We start from the raw sequence: 16,829 nt of genomic DNA on the forward strand, positions 1-16,829 counted from the left end.
TTCATTCTGTTGGTTTCAGTTGACTTTCCTTTTTATATTTACTCCATCAACTGAATGATATTTGTTGATGCGACTGAAAACAATCCATGTTTTGCAGCCTTGGGGTGCAATGTTCTCTGTCTGTGCTGAAGAATTGTTCTATTATAACATGTTTTACATCAGTCAGTGCTGCTATTTTTAGCACATTTGAGCTCATCTGTTTGCTCTTGTATGTGTACATATGCACGCATGTCCAGTGCGGTTTTCTTTATGCTATTCAACCTGTCAATACCGTTAGCCTTACAGGCTGAATATTTTATGTACTAGCAGATCTGTGCATCTCATGGGTATACTTTGAGTGTGGATGTGTTTCTTTTAATTTGTTGAGAAATATGAGGCAAATGTCGATTAAACTGTTGAATGTCACAAAGGCTTTCAACAACATGTTTGAGTCTTATTTCACCTGAAAAATAGCCCTGTGTTTCAATGTAAAAAGTGATAACCTGCAGTTGTTACTTTGAGGAGCTATTTTTACCTGATTTAGTCCATAAAATTAGTTTTGTTGGTGTAACCTAGTGTCAGCTTGATTTAGTGATGTTAAATTATATTTTTTACTTAAATGAAACCAGTTAATTTGGATGTTACCACGTGAAACATTTTTTAAGTAATAATTTTTTCAGTGTTTGCAAAAGGAAATTGATGCCTACTTTGGATTATTAAAAAATGTAGATCATAAAAAAATAATAATTATTATTTTTTATTTGTTATCCTTTTGATTTAGGATGAATTATGACTTTAAGCATTTGAGGTGTATTAGGTGCAGGTCTGGTACATACTATATATGGCCTATCCACCATTCTTAGTTTCAAAAGTTCAAATAACAGTAGGTGTTGATGAAAAGCTTACAGCTTGAAAAACCCAACTGAAAAATTCCACTGGGACCATGCAAACTAATCTCATTTAGTATCATGACAAGATATCATCCCAGCAAACTTTCCACCAAAATTAATGTAGATCTCAGATCAAATATGAATCCCTGTTGGTTTTCTGGGCACCATGACACATTTTAACATGGCCTTCGGCGCAACGTGTTGATGCTCCTTCTTGGATTCCCATTTCACCCATCAGATTTCCGTTGCTCATCTTCAATTCTGCCCGGATAGACTGTCCTGATTCTTCTCCTCTTCGTTTATCTGCCATCTGCAGGCCGCATAATCCACTTATGCCATAATTATTCCCCGCTGTTTGAAAGTGGGTGGCTGTTGGAAGGAGGGATGATGTGAGATTGAAAGTGAGAGTGAGAGATGGAGAGCGAGAGAGATGGAAAGAGTAACAACAAATCAAGTCTGTGCCGATAATGACTGTATTGTTCCATTGTGCATTATGTGCGATTTCGGTGTATTTCTTTTAAAATGCACACAGATTGACCGTTGTTTAGTTATAGGGATAGTTCACCAAAAAAATAAGTTCATTATTTACTTACCCACATGTCGTTCCAAACTTGTTTGCTGCTTTTTCTGTGGAACAAAAAATGAGAATTTTCGTAGAATATTCACACAGCTCTTTTTCCATTCAACGACAGTTCCTAGTGATCAAAAAGAACCATAAAAGTAATCCATAAGACTTGTGCAAGTTTTCTGAAGCCATACCATAAATTTGTATGAGGAAAAGACTGAAATTTAGGACATTAATAATTGAAAATCTGAGCCTGATCTCAAGAAAATTACTTGACTGTAGCAACATTTTTGTAAAATGATATTACATGGGTCCTTACCAGCATTGGGTGTAATCCAATTACAAAGTACATTTTTAGTCAAAAAGTACTGTAATGCATTACATTTTAAATTCTTGTAATCAGATTACAGTTACTGATTTTCAATTCATTTAATTACTTTTAAGTACAGTATATGCTTATTTTGACTATATTATTTATGAAGAATACATCAATTATGGCCCCGTAACGAGTCACTGTGAAGGAGAAATGTGAGGTTCTGAGTGTATGACTTGAGTGAAACAATAAACAAGGAAGAAATATAGATATTATTTTGAATTTGTTGAGCGGAAAAGTGTTTTAGAAAGTAATTTAAAAGTAAAGTAATTAGTAATGTGATTACTTATTAATGAAGTAATCAGTAAAGTAATCTGATTACAATTTGAGAGAAATAATTAGTCATTTGTAGTGGATTACTATTTTTAGTAACTTTCCCAACACTGGTCCTTTCACGTATTGTGGCAGTTCCAAGGTGAAATCTCCAATGTGTGGCGCTAAAAGCGAGTTAAAAGTTCTCCCAAACAGAAAAAGGTTAATGATCTATCGAGTTTAAAATAAAAAGAAAAAACTTCATACCCTAAACCTAAACCTAACCGATAGTGTAATAAAAGCAAATGTGATATGAAAAACACAACTGCTAAAGCAACAACATCATTTTGTTGCACTTTCATGACACATTCGCTTTGCATACTCTTCAAAACTTGTACTCAGTTCCTTTACATCACAAGTGCAAAACTCTATCAGTTGAGCTACTGCGCAATTTGATCTTGCCTTAAGAAACTACTACATTTAGTTGGCTATGTAATGCAAATGTTAAAATGTATCATCTTATAAATCATGTGCTATAATAAAAGTGTTTTCATGTCATAAGATACATTGTGTGAGGAACAAGGTGAAAAGTAAGTGTTTATGACAGGCCCAGATCGGTTACATTAGGGATGCAGTAACATATAACGGAGGGGCATTGACGGGTGGGTACGCGTATGTATTCCTTTGACGTGGGTGGGGCGTGTCTTCAGTTCCAACACATTTCGTTAGAGTTAGGGCAGTGAGTTATTTAGCAGAGATGTTCCACTTCTATTAAAATGAATGTGAGAAATTGGAAAGCCCAATAGTCAACGGATGTAGAAAGGAAGTCCCGCCTTACAGGTAAAAGGGCCAGTCACCTTTTAGATACAGATGTCGCCTGTCAATCATCTTGAGAACGTGCATGCACCTTAGCTATACAAACCGGGAAAACTGAGTTTTTTAGAGTAATCTGAGGTACAAAAGCACAAATTATGATAACAGTGTTGTCAGATTTTTCTGCTTATTTGAAATATATACTTTGATTGTAATCTTGACCAACCGTTTTGGAGTTTTCGGTCTTTTCCCATTCAAGTAAATAGGAGCTGCACTTTCATGACTGGAAATAGCTTCCTGGGAGCATTCCAAAGATGGCCGTCAGTGGACTGACTTGCTAGAAAGACTTTCGACCCTTTGCTTCACTTGCACTTTGTGGGCATATGTAGGGGGGCCCCAGCACCCCCCTAGGTCCGGCCTTGGTTTATGAACTGATACTCTGAAACTGGCACGATAGGTACAACGAGCATTGTAAAAATCATTTTGCAAAAATGTAGCTATAGTAACGTGGTTCTATGAGAACATGTTGGAAAATCTTTGCCTCCGCTACATCTCGCAGATCCCAAATCTTGTCATGTTCTTTTACAGCACACGTGAGATCAAACAGCGTTTTGCCGTCAAACCTGCCATGTTCATGGTATCATTTCTGATTCTGAGCATGATCATGAATAATTACAGGATTTTTAGTTTTGGGTGAACTATTGCTTTAAGCCACAGAGTTTGAGATGTGCATGTGTGTGCAGTGCATCTTGGGTTTTATGTCAACGCAACTACAGACGTGTGGGTCTGCAATGAGGGGGTTTCCTTGTAAGATAATTTCCCTGTGTCGAGAGGCGCAGAATAAAATGTGAGATGAGAGGCCGTTTCACACCTCTTTGGTTTATCTGTCACTCTCATTTCTTTATTCTGTCTCATTCCTGCCCCTCTAATCTCCCTGCTCCACTTGTCTGTCATTACCTCCCTCGCTCCTCTAAAATGTCAGCTGCTTTTTCCGAAAGATCAAATGCAGCCAATGCAATGGATGCAGCCCCCTGTGATATAAGATGCGTTGACTTTCTGAGGCCTGTTGTGGGAGTATACTTGGCCCTCGTGATGTGGTAAGTGTTTGTGGGTGAGGATTTGGGAGATGGTGGTACAGCATATTACTCTCAGCTGTGATTCAGAGAGAAGAGAAAAAGAGGGAGAGAAAAAAGTGAGTGATGAGTCAGAGGTGGGGGAAACCATAGAACAAGGCTTAATGAATTTTCACAAAATCCTCTCCATCCTTACCTGATAACCCTTCCGAAAAGACCATCTTAGACCTTAGAATAGCTACAATGCTGTTCACCAGCATAAAAAAGGTCAACCAGCATGGTCTTTTTGGTGAAGCTGGTTGGTTTAGCTGGGGTGATGGGCATCTGAAGTTTTTGGGGATAGGGGCACAAGGAAAAATCTAGCCCCCCTCTTAGACCCAGTCATGGTGTCCACATCCTTTTGGCCATGTAGTTTTTATGGAAGTAGGCATCATGAAAAAAGACAAAAGGTTCTTTCATGCAAATACATGTGCAAAAATTGAACAAGGAAATAAATAAATGCATGAAGATGTAATTTAAATATCCCCAATCTGCAGTTCACTATAGATTATCTACATGAACGTAAGATTCTGCTTGTGAATTTCATCTTGATGAAGTCGCAAGCTGTCTCATCGCGTACATACCACAATTCATCTCGATGCTCACGAACGCACCTGTGCAAGGGTGCGTTGATACCAAATCATGGGCTCAGTGGCATGGACCCAAAAAGGTTAATTACGCCTGTCGTAGAACATTCATACTCGGCATACAGTTTCATGCATGAAGCTCCGAGATGACCTGCATTCATGTGACAAGTTTGATGACACTTTCTTAATTGCTGTCGCTATCGTTTTGTAATGTGATTGGAAGCCGCCAAAAAAGCCACTGTTTTTACTCTGTTGGCAGGATCTCCAGCAGCCTGTCAGGGCTGCATGGACAAGGTAACAGACTCAAGCAGGAATAAGTGGAATCCCAGTAAGGGAGCGGAGAATTTATACACAGACCTTCATGAGAGGTGGCCTTCTACGAAAAACCATGAAAAAGATATATATCGGGAAAACGGCTCTTAAAACCTCTCGAAATGGTTGTAAACATCAGAAAAAGAGGTAAGATGCTCTCTTGACCTCATAGTCCGCCCACTACAGTCATCTCATCAACCATGCGCATCACCGTTCGTACAAATTGCATACGATAATCATCTGCTCTCCTGTCCACTTGTGTCTTCTGAAGTGTGATTGGTTTTTAAATATAACTGTTTAAAGAAATGAGTAAACCACTGTAGTTTTTGTTCTTGTGTAAAATTCTGCATGATCTTAATTCCCCTAGAAGATAGATTTTAATATAATTGCAAAGTAGGCTATCTGAATCTTAAGTAGTTTATTCCTAGGGGCAAAATTGTTCGGTGTGTTAGAAATGATGCCAATAACTGTGGGATACTTATAATTTTTTATATAAACATATAAATAAATAAGTGTTGAAATGGTTTATATTCATTTCACTCTTTGTTTAGATTATCATAGTTTTATACATTTCATATTTTGTATTTTTAAAATGGCTTTTAAAAAAAAGTCAGTTTTAATGTGATCATATAACAAAAAGAATAAAGTTAAAATCTGTTAGTTTTAATAAAAATCAACCTCTGGGACAGAAATTGTCAGAAGTTGAAGAAGCACCCAATTATGGGCATATACACTGTGTGTACATATTCAGATTCCTCTATGATTTGTGAAAATATACACTGAAAACCCTAATAAGTTGACTACTCAAATCTGATTCCCTCAAATGAATTGAGTAATGGTTTCTCCAAAACTTGTGTAATTAAGTTTACTTAACTTGGTGATCATATAAAATGAACTTAAATATTTAAGTTACGGTAACTAGATGCAAGTAGACTTAACTCAGATTTGGTATTTAAATTTTGTTGTTTCTACTTAATAATTTTAATTGAATGGATTCAAATTTAGGCCATACGATAACACAGTGTTAATGCATTTTAGCCCTCACAGATGTGCTCGTCCATAGACATTCAGCAGGTGTCATTAGAAATCTGAGATTTCCCCTTGTGATGATTATGTTTTATCATCAATAGTCGAAAACATATTTTTCTGATGATTTGTTTTGCATGCTTTTCCTTCTGGATGGCATATTTTGCTCTGGACATCTAAGATATAACATAGGATTATTCAGCCAAGCAAGCTCACAGACATGTAAAAAAGGGGTAAGAAATGTTTACACTTAAAACATTAAAGTATCTGTATGCATAAGTCAGGCATATGAGGTATCGTTTGAAAGCTTAGAATCTGAACCTTTCAGCAATAACCACTCTGCATTTATGTTACTTAAAATAACTAAATAAGGCCTCAAAACCTTCATGTTGAAAATGAGTGCCCCCCAGAGGTTATGGGGTATAAATATTTAAAAAATAAATAAAAGTCCTTCACATAGCACATAAATGGACAAGTCATTTATCAAATGAAAGCTCTCATTCTCATTTTGTTGCCCTTATACCACATTTTGAAAGATTTTCAAAAGAATCACAAAGTGAAATATGATTTCTGTAAGTCATTAAATACAAATGTCTCTTTTTGCTCCAATAACTGCTGCAGTAAGCCCCAAATAGCCAAAAACGTTATATCTGCTTTTACCTTAGTAGGTTTTCTGAAAATGAGCCATCTATAAAGAAAAGCATGTGTATTACCATGGTGCTTTTTGTGAGAAATATAACAGAATAGGCTATTATTTATGATAAAGGAAAAATGGAAAAAAATTATGTACAGTATATATATATACATGAAAATGGTTAAATACTCAAGAAGCAAAGACATAAGTTAAGTATTTATAATTACTACTCATTCAAAAAAATAAATAAATAAATAAATAAATAAATCAGTGCCCTTTTTTATCCTTCCGCCCCTGTCCCTGCTAAGGTCTGTGCACATCACTGGGGTAAGTGAATAATGAGGGAATTTTCATTTTTGGGTGAATTATTCCTTTAAGACAGCATTGGGGTTTACAGTGTGTTACATTTATGAATACAGTCATTTTTGTAGTATTTTGAAATGTAAGCTGTATGTACAAGTATGTTACTTTTTATATCAGTGAAAAGCATACAAGAACATACACATTATATATATATATATATATATATATATATATATATATATATATATATATATTTTTTTTTTTTTACATATTTTGCTATACAGTTGCAATTGAAATGATTCAACCCCCTGACCAGCAATACATTCTGGTGATGTGAATTAAAACACATCAACTAAAACCTCAGTAAACAATCACAGTATGTTTTTATACACATTTGAGTGATTTTGAGAACAAAGAGTTCAGTTTACCCAAATTTTAGAATAAAAATAACTAATTCTCTCCACAAATGTCATGTCAAAAATATTCAACCCCCAAAGTCAATCATTTGTGGAGCATCCTTTATCCTTAATAACAGCAAATAAATGTTTCAGGTAAGTGTTCTCAGGCTTCGGACACCTCTCTATTAGAATTTCTACACATTTCTCGTGAGCAAAAGCTTCCAGCTCATTGACATTCTTTGGTTTCTGTGCTGCCACTGCTTCCTTGAAATCCCAACAAAGGTTTGCAATGGGATTTTAATGATGGACTGAAAGGGCCATTTAAGGACATTCCACGACCTATCCCTGAACCAGATTTTGGACAACTTGGATGTATCCTTGATGTTATTGTCTTGCTGGAAAGTCCAGTGATCACCGAGCTTCAATTTACACACTGAAGGCATCACATTTTTCATGCCAAAATGGCCTGATCCCTGAAAGAATCCATGGTGTCAGTCACATGGTCAGGATAGCCGTTTCCTGCAGCCGCAAAACACCCCCATAACAGGACTGACCCACCTCCATGCTTGACTGTGGGGATGGTGTCGTTCTTGTCATCACCTTGTCATCTTACTTCAGACGTACTGCTGACCCATGGGTCTAAAACTTATTTTCAGTTTAGTGTCATACATCTATAAAACCTTCTTCCAGGACTCCACAGGTCTTTCCTAATTACTTCTTGAATATTCAGTCAACTGGAGTCAACATTTCCCTTGGTGAAGTTTTGCTTTCTTCCACACCCCAAGAAGGTTGCTGTTGTACCATATTTAAAAATGTATGAATGGTGCTGCCAACTTTGTCTAATGGAATATTGATGTGCCTTGGAAATGTTCTTTTAGCCATGACCTTTCTTGTGTAATGAAATAATCTCCTCTATTAGCTTTTGATACAGCTTATTTTTAATTGCATTTTTTGCATAGAAATGCATTTTTGCTTACAACGCTAAACTTAAATTTTAAAACTTAAATAAGTGCCATTGCAGATTGATGACTTAATTTAGTTTTAAAATAATTACTTGTGTAGCCTTACATATTTAAGAAACAGCTACATGCAATAGGGGTTGAATAATTATGACATGGCTGTATTTAAAACAAATCCTGCTATTTAGAAATATTAGGTTATATATTCACACTATGACTTTGAATGTGTCACTCAACTGATATAGATGAAAAGTTTAAAAATTCTGGGTCATCAGAAAAGCTTACCTTTGTAAATCCTTACTGTCTTGGGGGGGGTTGAATAATTTCGATTGCAACTGTATATCAGATTTCTGTATTTGTAAATGTACCATGGTATTAACATGCTGTTTTTTTGTACATGGTACCATAGTGCACAGGGTAATGCCACATAATTCTTTGAAGGTTTTTGTATTACAATGTAAATACCATGGTATATGAATATGATAATCAATTACGACCATGGTATGACCATCTGATATTATTACTATACCACTGTATGGCTATGGTTAGTTTTTGTAAAGGGCATCCAGTATGTATATTAGGCTCAAGGTCCGTATTAAAGCACCAGAAGTGATAAGAGTGTGTAAATCTGTGTGCTGAGAGCTGCCGTACTTGTGGTATTTTGAGGATAAGTGTATGCCTGCCTGCGTGTGTGCACACTTTCAAATACATGTGTGTATCGATCTACATTTAGCACTTAGATTTGTTACATTCTCACTGCTGTAGACACGTGTTAGTATCCCCGTGCTCCATCACTGCCTCTGACCATGTTTGGTTTGTGGCAGCCAATAAAGTAATTCTCCCCACATCTGTCAATCAATACTAAACCATTAAGAGCTGTCAGTGGTTCTCTTACGTATCGTAAAAGGCTTTGTTTTATTCCATCTCTTTAACCCCCCACCCCACCCCACCCCCTAACCCATCACTGCTTGTGTGTTTGATCTATAAATAGAACATCTGTACATGGCAGTGGTCATGTGACTCAGGATCAATGAGGGAAATGGGAAAAATTTATGTTGGGGATTAATAAAGGAAATATTAAAGCACTCTCTACATGACTGTGTTTGGCTTAATTAAATGAATTTGATCAGAGGTTTATTTGACAGTTATTGATTATGTCAGTGACATCACAAAATGACAGCTAATATGAAACATATATTACTTAATACATACTGTATGTAAATCTGGCCAAAATTGAGGCCTTGTTGAGAAGCTTTATTGGTTTTCTCAATGAAATTGATTTAAAACATCAAAATAGCTGTTTCATTGTCAAATTCACTTTATTTATCCTCAGTCTCTACCTGATCCATGGAAAGGATTCAGACCATCCTATTTTAGGCACTATTATTGGTAAATACATGAAGTGAATGTACTGTAAAACAGTGTGTCTATATGCAGCTCTCTGCAGGAACAGAAGGAAGACCTAAGGAAGCGTTTCTCTTACACCACACATAAGCTGGAGCTTTTAGAGCGTGAGTTTGACTCTACGAGGCAGTACCTGGAGACTGAGCTGCGTCGAGCCCAGGAGGAACTCGACAAGTTCACTGACAAATTACGCCGGTAAGAGGCATAGTTAAACAGGACCAACAGACTAAGAACAGACCTCCTTTTTTAAGGAACTTGAAGAAATTGGCTGCTTCCCAATATACTATGCACTAAAAGTACAATGCCCAAAGGTTTGAGACCACACTGAAAATCTGGAATTCAGAAAATAATTGGAACCTGAAAATAAAAAGAATAATAATGAATACAAATATTTAAGATTCTGCACTTTTTCTAGTTCAAATTTGTGACAGTGACTATGTTAACGCCTCTCAAACCATTCTGGAATAACATGAATCATTAGGTTTGTTCATGTCAGCTCACGTGCATAGGGGGACATACCAAATACTAAGAAATTCTGAAATTCATGTTAACTTTCAATTAAACCTTTCTTCTTGCTGGGGATGGTAAAGTATGGTTTTGAGAGTGTAGCAAAATAATGTGCCTTTATTGAGACCAGTGTTGGGTGTAATCTGATTACAAAGTAAGTAGTTACTGTAATATAATTACTTTTAAAGCCAAAAGGAATGGAAATGTGTTACATTTCAAATTCTTGTAATTTAAAATGAAGTACATTAATTGGGTTACACATATTTCTAAAATAATATGATTAATTTAGAATGCATTCAAAATATGAATTATGTTCATACAGTATGTATGTCATTGTAAGAGAAATGTGTGGTGCCGAGTGTGTGACTTGCATGCAACAATGAACAAGGAGGCAGTATAGAAATTATTTTGAATTTGTTGAACAAAAAAATTAATAATTTCAGTTAAAAGTGTTTAGAAAGTAACTTAAAAGTAAAGTAATTAGCAAAGTGATCATTTTTTATCAGTTGGTAAACTAATCTGATTATATTTTTTAAGAAGTAATTTGTAGTTGATTACTTTTTTTTGTTGAGTAATTTAACCAACACTGAGTGAGACATACAGTCAAGTCAGGAAATTGTGCCACAGGCCTTGTTTCACTGAGGCATCTGCTGATTGATGCCAAGTGTGTAGGAGTCATGCATGGTTGGGTCTCCATGTTCCATTTTAAAATAAATATTATGAATTGCGATTGCAACAGATAATATAATATGAAAGATGAACAGGTGGACTGACGAGTTTTGGCAACCGACTTAAAAAACTATAACTAAAAGGATTAACTATCAGATGCATCTGAGGAAATAAGGAAAGTGTTTAAGACCTTCCTGTGAGTGCTGGATTTGAAGAAAGATGTTTTGTCAATGTGTGTTTCCCACAGAATACAGAGCAGTTACTCAGCATTGCAGAGGATCAACCAGGACTTAGAGGATAAAATCCACCGAAATGTGAGTGAACATACAGGCCACATTCTAAAAAGCCCAGCCACACATTACACATGAGATTTTAACTGGTCTAACTGAGCTTGCACACACTTGTTGAAACGTGCAAATGTTTTTGTTCGCACAAGTGTTTTCAAGGTTTCGTCTACCTCTTTAAGCAGTTTCCTGTTTAATGTGTTTTTGGATGAAAGTGTTTACATTTCTTTCCACACTTTTGTCTGTGTACGCATTTTTGGTGTGACAGATTAGTGAATGTGTTAAACATGTACAATAGCACAGAATGCTGCGTGAGTGAATTTGAATATCAATACACCACCATTGGTGCGGCTGACATTAATTATAGTCCATAACTACAGCCTGTCCGCCTTCAGATGACAGTGTGATAGTGAGTCTGTAATACTTGCAAAATCGGCATCACAGACTCATTGTTAATTTGAAGTTTGAAACAATTAAATTATAATTAGCCTGCCTGCAGCAGTTTATTGTATGGCCATTACATGTCTGTATTATGATCCCACTTTCAGGGATAACTCTGAATTTGTTTTGATAAATACACTTTTTTTAGCAACAGATTGCGTCAATGATGGTCTGTAACGACGTCAGTGATGACCCAGAAGGTTATGGGCCAAGGTATCAAAGGAAAATTATGTGCAAATCGTCTAATATCAGGCTTTTATTCATGCTCCTTTGAGCACACCAATTAATTTCCATCTGCTTCAGGGGTATCCTAATGACATTACACTTGCACTGACTGTGTGAATGTGTCTATATTCATACTAGTGGTCTATTAGTATCTATAGCAGGGCTACTCAAACTTAAAAGCTCAGGGCCCACAAAGCAGGATCCCTATAGCCTCAACAGCTGCACTCCTAATTTAATGTCACAGTAATGGTACAGTATACACATTTACTGAGCACTTTATTAGGAACACTATACTAATACTGGGTAGGGTCTGCATTTGCATTCTTGTTCATGAAACCAGTCTAAGAGGACTTTTTCTTTGTGACATGGTGCGTTATCATGCTGGAAGTAGCAATTAGAAGATGGGTAAATTGTGGCCATGAAGGGATGCACATGGTCAGCAACAATACTCAAATAGGCTGTGGCATTCAAGCGATGACTGATTGGTTTAACGGGCCCAAAGTGTGCCAAGAAAACATTCCCCACACCATTACACAACCACCACCAGCCTGGACTGTTGATACAAGGCAGGTTGGGTCCATGGATTCATGCTGTTCCATGGATTCTGCAGCCTCAGCAGCTGACAGAAGTGGAACCCGGCATGGTCTTCTGCCGGGCAATAAAGTGCTGTGTCACTGCTGTACAAGTCTGACTTGTACATAGCTCGCAGGCCAAGGCGCTCTGTGCTACCCACAAGGCTAGTGCCTACAAGGAAACCCTGCCGTTCCTGGGGTTGTGGGCTGGGTGATCGAGAGGCTTGAATGCTGCAGAGTTATCTGAGTTACCGTAGCCTTTCTGTCAGCTCGAACCAGTCTGGCCACTCTTCATTAACAAGGCATTTCCGTCCGCACAACTGCCGCTCACTGGATGTTTTTTTTTTTTTTTTTTTTTTTGGCACCATTCTGAGTAAACTCTAGAGACTGTTGTGTTTGAAAATCCCAGGAGATCAGCAGTTACAGAAATACTCAAACCAGCCCGTCTGGCCCCAACAATCATGGCATGGTCAAAATCACCGAAATCACATTTTTTTCCCCATTCTGATGGTTGATGTGAACATTAGCTGAGACTACTGACCCATATCTGAATGATTGATGCATTGCACTGCTGCCACATGATTGGCTGATTAGATAATAGCATGAATAATTAGGTGTACAGGTGTTCCTAATAAAGTGCTCAGTGAGTGTAACGACAAATGTATTTTTGCTGGACATTCAACTCATAAATGTTTAATATATGACATAATTATTTTGTAATGCCTAATTTTTGGAATAAAAGGCACTTTATCTCATCTGATTATTTACTTTTTTAACTTACCTTTTTTAATTTGAAAAATTGGATGCCAAACAAAAGATAAAATTAAAGGAATAGTTCACCAAATATGATAATTCTCTCATCATTTACTCACCCCTACGCCTCCTCAAACTCGTATGACTTTCTTCTGCGGAAGATAAAAGATCAAGACTTCTTGATGCACAAGTCACGTGGACTACTTATATATGACACTTTTTGGGAAATCAGCAATTGCAACATTCTTTAAAATGTCTTCTGAGTTCTGCAGAAGAAAGAAAATTATATGGGTTAGAAACAATATGAGGGTGAGTAAATGATTACAGAATTTTCCTTTTTGGTTGAACAATTTAAAACCTTAAACAGCCTACAATTAGACTAGGTTTAGAAAGAAAACGAGCAGAGTGTCACATTGAGTCCAAACTAAACCAAACTAACACAGTTTGTAAAGTAGACAATAATTTTCTGCTTTGTGTTGGATTTTTTGATCGCACCATGAATATAATGCCATATATTAAACACTACAGCAGAATCTCTCTACAAAATGACAGATCTCTATACACATCATACTGCCAAGATTTTTTTAACAAGGAAGGCATGTTTGTGATTATTGCTGTCCCAATTGCCACAATAATGACATCAATGACAAAACAAATCCCTCAAGGGCTACATGTTGAGCATTGCATTATGTGCCTGTAACATTGCAAATGCTATTTTTTATTTTATTTTATGAAATTGGTCCTCTCACCCAGTCACAGCACCATGAAGATGAGAAACGGGCTCTCAGTAGAGAAATCATCGTTCTCAACAATCACCTCATGGAGGCAAAGATGACAATTGAGAAACTGAGAGAGGACAATGTAAGCAAAATGATGATGATATGATTCCTTATCATATGTTGAGGCTTAATGGCCACCCATTGGAAGACTGTGTATTTGCTTTTGATTACCTAATGTTACTTTTCTACCACTATTTTTAATAGGACTTATACAGGAAGGACTGTAACCTGGCTGCCCAGCTCTTGCAGTGTAATAAGTCGCACTACAGAGCCCAGTTATCTGAGGTAAGTTGGCATACATTCAAGCGATTTAAAGAAATAATTCACCCAAAAATGAAAATTTCTCATTATACACTCACCCTGATGCCATCCCATATGTGTATGACTGTCTTTCTTCAGCAGAACACAAATTAAGATTTTTAGAAGAAGATAGAGCTCTGTCAGGTCCTTATAATGGAAGTGCACAGGTGCCAGCAATTTGATGGTCCAAAAGTCATATTTAGGCAGCATAAAACGACTCCAGTCGATCAATGAATGCCTTCTTAAGTAAACAGATGCATTTGAGTAAAAAATAAATCGATGATTAAAACATTATGAACTTTTAAGAAGTGCTCCCTGTAAGCAGCTGATGCAAAGCATGACATAAGTGCGTCGGTGAGTTCACGTGAGAAATCGGTAGCGGCGCTTATTTACAACAGAAGAACAAATGAGCATGGATGGAAGCGCCGATTTAAAGTTAAAAAAATTTTAATTATCGACTTGTTTCTTACATAAACCTATCAGTTCGCTTCAGAAAACATTCATTAATCGACTGGAGTTGCATGGATTACTTTTATGCTCCCTAAATTTGACTTTTGGGCTGTCAAAGTGCTGGCACCCATGTACTTCCATTATAAGGAACTGACAGAGCTCTATCTTCTTCTGAAAATCTTCATTTCTGATCTGCTGAAGAAAGAAAGTCATACACATCTGGGATGGCATCAGGGTAAGTGAATAATGAGAGAATTTTCATTTTTGAGTGAACTATTCCTTTAACAGAGAACAGCAGTTGCATCATAAATGTGCGTCATGCCAACGTTACATTGATTAAAATGAACGTTCTCATTATCTGGGCCATTTTATCTGTAGAACCACATGACAATAGTTTTTTTTAGTTGCCCGCTCAGAAATAATATAGTAGTATTAAATAGTACTTTTTAATACAATTATTAAGTAGTTGTAATATTAAGCACTATTTCACTGTAATGTGTAAAGAAAGTTTTTGCTCAGACATGCATGTAATTGTACTGTAAGGAAGTTGATTTGTTTTGGCCTTGATGGATGAACTCAAAAGATATTTTCCAAAAGATATTTAATCTAAATAAACCCCACTATCTGCCTCAATGCAATATATATTTTTACCACTAACTCTGTTAGCTAGAGAAAAGTTTTTGAAAGACTGATATCAGTGTAGCAAATCAAGAAGCAGGATCTCCCAGTATTTAGGTCAACCATAGCAAATCAAGCTCATGTTTAAAGAAATATTGAGGTTCTGTCCCAACTGAGAAGGAGTGACCTTTTTAGCAGGGCCACAGTGGTAAGAATGATAAAAGAAATGATAGTGTGTGTGCCATTAGAGCCTGGCACTTTATTCAATGCATCCGCTCTAAGCCTTGTGCCAGTCCCATGATGTCTAGAGCAGAGACTTGGTTGGCACACTGACTGCTCTAAAACCTGTTCATATCTGGCAGATATATCTGAATGGAAACATCAATGAGTCTGTTACACAATGTGTTCAGGGAATTCAGCCTTGCAGAGAGTTTTATAAGAAAGTCAAAGAATTGGCACTAGAAGTTCATTAAAAAAAAGTACGTTTTTATAACTGGACAAAAGTTGTCAAACCATAGAGACATTTCTGTAAATGTAAAATAGTTTAAAGAGTTGTTTTCACACACTTTCAGCCTATTGTTAATTTATGAAAGGAATTATACAGATCAGGCAACTCCGCAAGCGTGATCACAAAATCTGTGCTGAACGCAAATTGCAAGGCCCAATTCCGATCTTGCATGCCAGTTCTGAGAGGTATATAGCAGAGGGTGCAGCTGACTACCCCAATCTGGCACACTCTGCCCAGACTTTACAGCATAACTCTACAACTGTAATAAAGACATCTGAATTATCTCTTTAACATGCCAAAAGTGCGCTTGACTATACCACGTGTATGCCAGGTTATAACACTCTTCTCCATCATTTCATCATTATTTGATGAATTACTGCTGCCGTATAAATGGAAAATATCAAATTCAGTTTACCGCCTGCTTTCCTCGGGCGGTAATAGCCCGATGTTTACTGGGCTGGGCAAATAGCACTGAGTTTTGTGAAAAGAGAGCATATAACCTATAATTAGCCAAATTTACATGGAAAGGAGGCATGTTTGCATGGAAAGGGATGCTAATTACTTAATTTAAAATCTAGATGCAGTGCTATTTCAGCACTGATTGCACTTGCTTAAACTAGATTGTGGTTAGTTAGTGAAAAAAACCACATGCAAAAGTTGTGCAGCTGCTTAGTGAATTCACCCTTCAGAATGTAATCGGAGGTCAATAGATAGTCTTGGGACAGAATTAGATATCAAACACAATTTGTTGGACCAAGACCAAACTTTTGGTTTTGAAGGACTACAATTTTTGCTTTGTCTTGGCTCCTCTTTTCATGCTTCTATAATTAGCCATGTTCTTTTAGCTAATTAGCTGCAATTTACTTTCTTCTTGTTGCTATGGTGAAAGAACTGAGAGGAATAAAGTGTTGTGATATTGGATTGATGCCCAGTATTCTGTGTATAGTGTCAGTGGCTATGAAATCTGTGGTTATCCCTCTGGCCAACTTTTGTTAAATTAAATACTAAAAACCATCTCTTTATGTAGAACATTAGTACTAACTGATCTGAAGACTAAAGTGTATTTGGCTGTATGCTATGCTAATGTACTTTTGCATTCATTAGGAGCTTCAGTTC

At 36.7% G+C, this 16,829-nt stretch overlaps 1 protein-coding gene across 3 annotated transcripts in view; it reads left to right on the forward strand.

Moving 5' to 3' along the window:
• The window catches only part of si:dkey-174m14.3 (uncharacterized protein LOC563117 homolog), a 28,171-nt gene that overhangs the window by 7,864 nt on the left and 3,478 nt on the right, over positions 1 to 16,829 (forward strand). For 2 of the 3 annotated variants that reach the window (XM_051645363.1, XM_051645362.1), the window contains 5 exons: positions 4,831 to 5,030; positions 9,641 to 9,802; positions 11,031 to 11,097; positions 13,812 to 13,919; positions 14,042 to 14,122. In XM_051645363.1, the coding sequence (XP_051501323.1) occupies positions 4,933 to 5,030; positions 9,641 to 9,802; positions 11,031 to 11,097; positions 13,812 to 13,919; positions 14,042 to 14,122 (516 nt within the window). In that variant the 5' untranslated portion in view covers positions 4,831 to 4,932. The remainder of the gene's footprint in view (positions 1 to 4,830; positions 5,031 to 9,640; positions 9,803 to 11,030; positions 11,098 to 13,811; positions 13,920 to 14,041; positions 14,123 to 16,829) is intronic. The other variant, XM_051645361.1, reaches the window with a different exon arrangement.

Source organism: Myxocyprinus asiaticus, chromosome 19 (assembly GCF_019703515.2).
Source record: "Myxocyprinus asiaticus isolate MX2 ecotype Aquarium Trade chromosome 19, UBuf_Myxa_2, whole genome shotgun sequence".
NCBI classification, from domain to species: domain Eukaryota; kingdom Metazoa; phylum Chordata; class Actinopteri; order Cypriniformes; family Catostomidae; genus Myxocyprinus; species Myxocyprinus asiaticus.